The sequence below is a fragment of the Mastigoproctus giganteus genome, chromosome 1 (genome assembly GCF_048544385.1).
Source record: "Mastigoproctus giganteus isolate SK-2022 chromosome 1, ASM4854438v1, whole genome shotgun sequence".
In the NCBI taxonomy this organism is placed as follows: Eukaryota; Metazoa; Arthropoda; class Arachnida; order Uropygi; family Thelyphonidae; genus Mastigoproctus; species Mastigoproctus giganteus.
Genome location: NC_143575.1, coordinates 242,197,693 through 242,204,380, shown reverse-complemented (window position 1 = coordinate 242,204,380; position 6,688 = coordinate 242,197,693). Strand labels below are relative to the sequence as shown.

At 36.8% G+C, this 6,688-nt stretch overlaps 1 protein-coding gene across 1 annotated transcript in view; it reads left to right on the top strand.

Annotated features, from left to right (window-relative positions):
- Window positions 1-1,834: 1,834 nt before the first annotated feature.
- The window catches only part of Taf9 (TBP-associated factor 9), a 67,260-nt gene continuing 62,406 nt past the window's right edge, over window positions 1,835-6,688 (top strand). Inside the window, exon 1 of the mRNA XM_090385293.1 lies at window positions 1,835-2,161. Coding sequence (XP_090241419.1) covers window positions 2,029-2,161 — 133 coding nt within the window. The 5' untranslated portion in view covers window positions 1,835-2,028. The remainder of the gene's footprint in view (window positions 2,162-6,688) is intronic.

The following is a 6,688-nucleotide window of genomic DNA, read 5'->3' as shown; positions in this document are numbered from 1 at the left end:
ATTTAGGTGTATAAGGCCTCGGATGGGTTGAGCAGGCTGAATGCTAATGAGATTCTTCCTCCTGCTCAGACTAAGAACCTGAGAGGGCACAGTTTCAAATTGAAGAAAGATAGTTGTAGAATAGATGTTCGGAAATTTGCCTTTAGCCAGCAGGTCTTTGATTGGTGGAACATACTTCCATCTTTTGTTGTGGAAGTTGATAGCCTAATAAATTTAAGGCGAGCTGTCAGGCATTTGAAACGAATGGGGGGGGGGGGTGAAATGGGAGTTTGTTTTTTTTTGGCAGATGCTGCCTAAGGTTGCTTTCTTCCATCGCATGCCTTTACTAATTCTTATGGTAATGCTAATGCTCAGACCTAACCATCCTTCTTGCCCTCCAGCACCATGAAAGTAAGAGAAGAAGTGGTTCTTGTAAAAGTACCCATTGGCACTCTCATATAACACATCTTAACTGCTCAGAAGCAAATACCCTCCACAGTGTACTTATTGTCATAATGGTCTCACACTAAAACATATTTTACTTGACTGCTCTTATTATCAGCAGGTAAGGCTAGAATCATTCGTATCTCACAGAAGTTTGCAGGAACTTATAATAATGAAGCACATCTTGGGAAATAGTAGTAGTAGTAGTGGCACTTGATGCAAGAAAACAAGTGTAGGAGCTTATGCAGCATCAGCCAAAAAAAAAAAAAAAAAAAATCGCACCATACCCTCCAAATGCCTGTCCAGTTCTTCCTTAAATTTATTTAACCTATCAACTTCCACAACGACAGATGGAAGTTTGTTCCAGCAATTAACCACCCGCTGGCTAAAGGCAAATTTCCGCACATCTATTCTACATCTATCCTTTCTTAATTTGAACTTATGTCCCCGTAGGTTCGTATTCTGAACAAGTGGGAGGATCCCATCAGAATTCAGCGTGCTCAACCCATTCAAGGGCTTATAGACCTCAATCAGATCACCGCGCAGGTGCCTAGTCTCCAGCCACTGCAATTTGCAGAACTTAAGCCTCTCTTGGTAAGAGGATCCCTTCATTCCCGTCACCAATCGTGTTGCTCTTCTCTGTACACGCTCAAGCAAATCTACATCCTTCCGAAAATGAGGCCTCCAGACCTGTACGCAGTACTCAAGGCGTGGCCTGACCATTGCCTTATATAGAGGGACAATCACCTCCTTTTCCCTGCTAGCAAAATTCCTATATATCATTGACAAAACCCCGTGACCTGCCCTAGCAGCCTGTCTGCATTGCTCAGAAAACTTCATATCTGACTGCACAATTATTCCCAGGTCTTTTTCATTTTCTACCACCTTAAGTGTAGTACCACACAGTTGGTACGTTTCTCTGGGGTTACTTCTACCCATATGCAGTACTTTGCATTTGTCAAGGTTAAACTTCAGTTGCCACTTCTTAGCCCATCTGCCCAAATTATCTAGATCCTGTTGCAGTAGCACACTGCCATGACTGTCATTAACAACCCTGCCAATCTTCGTGTCATCTGCAAACTTCGACATTAAGCTTGATATACCTTCATCAATATCATTGATAAATATAGAATGAAGCAAACCTAGATGAATTTTTCTCCTTTCTAAGGAAGAAGGATGTTTTCTCACTTGTGAAGCGGCGCCCTTGCTGACACTTACTTATGATTGGTCTATTTAGAAAAAAAAGTCAGTGTCTTTTACGTAAAATTTAGAAACAATTATGTATCTTTATCAGTGATGTGGAATGTTTATGCGCCGTATCGACTGTGATTTTTTTTTTTTTTTTTTCAAATTAAAAGAGGCAATAGAATTTAAAGTGCATTGTGTTAAGATAATTGATATACGGAAAAATGTAATTGAAACGAATTAATTGATATATAACTATTTCGGTTATTGGTTGGAAAACCTTTTAGCGAGGATTCGTTCTGCATTTATGTGCGGTTCATTTGGTCGAGGAAGCTTGATATGGAACAACTAACATATATACATAGATGGTTATGTTTTCTTTGAGTACTCTAGAAGCACTTCATTAATATATTTTGAACAATGAAGGATGTTACAATTTCTTCACCCAAGAGCACACCAAAGGATGCCCAAGTAATGGCAGCTATTTTGAAGGATATGGGTGCAATAGAATATGAACCACGAGTCATCAATCAGCTGCTTGAATTTAATTACAGTATGTATTTTTATAAAATATTTGGTCATTTGTAGCTTATATAATTAATATAATAGAATAGTGAAATTATTATGCCACATTAATTGTTTCATATAGTAGTGTTTCCAAAAAAATTCATTGCAGAAAGTTATAATACCAATGAGAACAGCGGTATTGCAAACTTTACAATCATGTTGTTATTATTATTAGCCATATGGTGCAAGGAAGCCCGAAGCTTAAGCAGCTCCGGGCAAAAAAAATTGCCGAGTTACCCTGAAAGAAAAAGAGAGAGAGAGAGGGAGAGGGGAGGGGACTCACCAAGAAAAGGATGATTATATCCAGCTCAGGACACTGGGTTTGCCAAGCCGATACTCACCAGATGTGAGCCCCTGGGGTTATGTAGTAATTAAATTTAAAACTAGTAAATCTCTGAACATGGTTACATTTTACAATTAGAATAAAATCGGAAATTGAGATTCCTAATTTAAAAAATATGGTTACCATTGTCTTACCTCGTGATGGTACCCCCTATAAAATAAAATATATTGGGATTACAAGGCCTACTGTATGTTCTTTAAAAAAAACTTGGAAGGACCAGTTTAATAACTAATGGTAAATGATTATAATCTGCATCTAGATTGCCATTACAAAGGTGAAACCGTAATGCAAACTGGCAAACAATCTACTATTTCTGTACTAATGCATACTCATCCTGGAATAGAATAAACCATTTTATAAGTTACGGTAGTTGCATATAATTTCTTTTTATATCAACTTCATGAACCATATTAACCCTTTAAAGAAAAAAGTTCTTTAAAAAAAGTCTGGATAACTGAATTTCTTCATCTTGTTATAAATGTTAACACAGATTGTCACAGAGTTCAGCATTGTAAATTTTAGGACAGCTTCTGCAGTAGCTGGATTAAAAGCCACAAATAGGAAAAGAAATTTATTCACGGGACAAAATTGAGATCTTTGCTTAGAATGTTTCGCTCTATCACTGTGGTTCTAAATAAAATTGTTCATGTTTTGTAACATTCCTGTGGTTGGTATAAAAAATCCATGATAGTGAGTCATTGCAAGGTAGACTATTCAGTTTTTCTTGAAGTGACAGGATTTGTGTAAATAATATGTGTAAGTAAAGATACTTGTGGTCAGTGTAGTCCACATCATATGTATTTAATACTTTACCAAAGAGTATGTTTAATCCATTGTTAATTACATGGAAAACACTGTTTAATAAAAGATTTTACCTCAATTTCCCTTAAAATTTTAAATGATCTCCTTCCCTGTCCCATGCCTCTCTGGGTTTCATGTATGTATGTATCAGACAAGTAAATAACATTGGGGAGGATCTTGATCTGGAAGTTCTTACATTTTCTTTCATTTTAAAAACTTTGGAATCAAATTTCAGACTTTCATCTTTTTAACTGATTACTGAAAGCATATAATTAATTAAAGTGCTTTTATTAAGTTGTAAACTATAAATTTATAACAATACAAGCATGATTTGATAACATAACTATATAACATAATACATAACATAATCTTATACCATAGTACTTATGTTGCCTCATAACCTGGAAATAGTGTAGCATTATTGTATTTACATATCTCATAGCTTAGATATTTTTAATTTTAACTTAAGTTAAATTCATGCCTCAGACTAGAGTAGCAAAGAAAAGAGCTGAAAGTAATGGAAATGCTCTGGCTTGGGGGAAGAACTGCAGTTGTTAACTTTCTTGCACATCAGGATTTATAATGTGCTCTACTTGTTGCATGTTTGTGAAATCTTGTCTAGTAGGATGTGATACAGCTAAAGGGGATGCCTCTGTATGTTTTTATTGCTAAGAGTAAAAAGTCCCAATTTAGCATTCTGATAGGTGAATATGAGTGTTTGAGGAACAAAATTGATGTCCTTGAAGGAATTAAAATGAGGAACCCATCAAACAGTTAGTTGCCCACATCAGTGCTAGGGCCTACACTTGTGCAGCAGACAACACAGCAGTAGCAACCCTGCTGCTGTGTTGTCTTTCAGAATTTTTCAGAGCATGTCTATGATTGTTTACAGGAGAAACTTTTTACAGGGATGCAAGAATATTTGCTAGGGTTATTGAGGCATTGTAATAATACGTTTCCCAAACTGGGGTCCACGGATCCCAGAGGGTCTGTTTCACAGACACCCTGGAACTGGTCAAATTATTCATTCTACATATAGCAAATTGATGATAAATAAAACTATTATTATATATTTATGTAAAAATAAGAATAAAGTTGAGTTGTTTTATACACAAAACTTTGAATTTCTTTTTCAGAAAACCTGTGTTCATACATATATACACACATAAGGGGCCGTAAAATTTGTGCAGCAGACTAAATATATAAGGGTCCGTAGATCTCAGTAGTTTGGAAACCAGTGGACTAACAGATTAACAGTAGCTGCAAGCAGAGATTCATGTGCCGCTTCTATTGGTACATGCAGCAGCCTGGAAAGTAAGGTTGTTTGGGATTACAAGGCCTACTGGAATCCTCATGGGATAAACAAATACATGGACTGTGTTAAGGTTATCAAGAATATACTGGTTAAGGTCATACTTGCTTGTACACTAATGCTGTGGGTGTAGTGAACAAATTTGATGAATTTGAAATACTGGTTAACTCATCAAATGTAGGCATTGTAGAGGATGTTGGAATCACAGCACCATTCTAACATAAAGGATGCAGAATTTGAATATTTGGAGTACCGAGAGGATACGTTATAACCTTCACTTCTATCCCCATATACAGGAAGACAGAAGTGGAGGTTATACTCTTACACACAGAATCTAAGGCAGTGCATTGTTAAGTCACTTTGGTGGGATATAAGCACTGGGAAGACAAAAAATGAGGGTAGGTATGTTATAGGCCAAATGACTGTAACAAAAAACTATACAGAAAAATAGTGGGAGTATACTGAACAACTATACAGACAGAGTTGACAGAGACACACATACAACAGAGACAGAGTGGTCCAGCAAATCAGAATGTCTTCTAATGGTGAATTTTAATATATTGGAAGTTTGCCCCTCAGTAATGATTTCTTAAGGAGCAATTCTTTTCCGACCATTCTGATTGGATGCTTTGAAGCAGTAACAAAGGAAGTGGATGCAAAAAATAAGCTTGACATCGTAAACTTAGATTTCACTAAAGCTTTTTATACTATTCTACGTGAAAGACTACTGTACAAATTAGTGTGGCATTAGGGACAAGTTAGTGCTATGGATAATTGAGTGTTGGAAGAAAGAGGATAGTTATAAATGGACACTGCTCTTCTTGGAATATTAGTAGTAGTTGTTATTAGTAGAGTTCCCCAGGGTTCAGTCTTCTTTGTAATATTTATTAATGATATTGATGGTGTTTCAGGCTTAATGGCTAAGTTTGCAGATGATACAAATCTTGGCAGTATAGATGACAGTAATCAAGGCATGCTACTACAACAAGATCTAGAAAAATTAGGCAGATGGACCAAGAAGTGGTAAATAAAGTTTAACATTAACAAATGTAAGGTACTGCATATGGGTAGCTGTAATTCCAGAGAAACATAATAAGGAAATGGTACTGCACTCAGGGTGGTGGAGAATTAGCATTGACCTTAGCATCAGTAGAGGTATATGATGCAACAAATCAAGCTCATACAGCATCAGACAAAAAAACTTCCCATTTCACCCATCCATTCTTTCCAAAAGTTTGTCCATTCTTCCTTGAATTTATTTAAGCTGTCAACTTCCACAACAACAGATGGAAATTTGTTCCAGCAGTCAACTATCCGCTGGCTAATGGGAAATTTCCACACATCTATTCAACAACTGTCTTTCTTTGATTTGAGTTTATGCCCCCTTAGGTGCATAATTTGAGCAAGAGGAAGAATTCCATCAGCATTGAGCTTGCTCAAACCATTCAAGGCCTTATACACCTCAATCAGATTACCTTGCAAGTGCCAAGTCTCCAGATGCTGAAATATGCAGAACTTTCTTGGTAAGAGCAACCCCGTGTTCCTCTCATCAATCTCGTTTGAGCAAGAGGAAGAATTCCATCAGCATTGAGCTTGCTCAAACCATTCAAGGCCTTATACACCTCAATCAGATTACCTTGCAAGTGCCAAGTCTCCAGATGCTGAAATATGCAGAACTTTCTTGGTAAGAGCAACCCTGTGTTCTTCTCATAAATCTCGTTCCCTTTGTAATGATTTCAGCAGCTCTACATCCTAAAATGAGGTCTCCAGACTTGTATTCAGTACTCAAGGCCTGATCATTACCTTATACAAAGGGATAATTACCTTCTTATTCCTGCTAGAAAAATTCCTGTATATCATTGACAAGACCCCATGAGCTGTTGTGGCAGCCTCTCTGCACTGCTCAGTAAACTTTATTATTAGTAGTGATAAATGATGCAAGAAAGCAAGCTTATACTGCATCAGCTTAAAAAAAAAAAAAAAAAAGAAAAAACTTCCCCATCACCTGCCCATCTTCTCCTAATAGTTTATCTAGTTGGTTCATCCTTGAATTTATT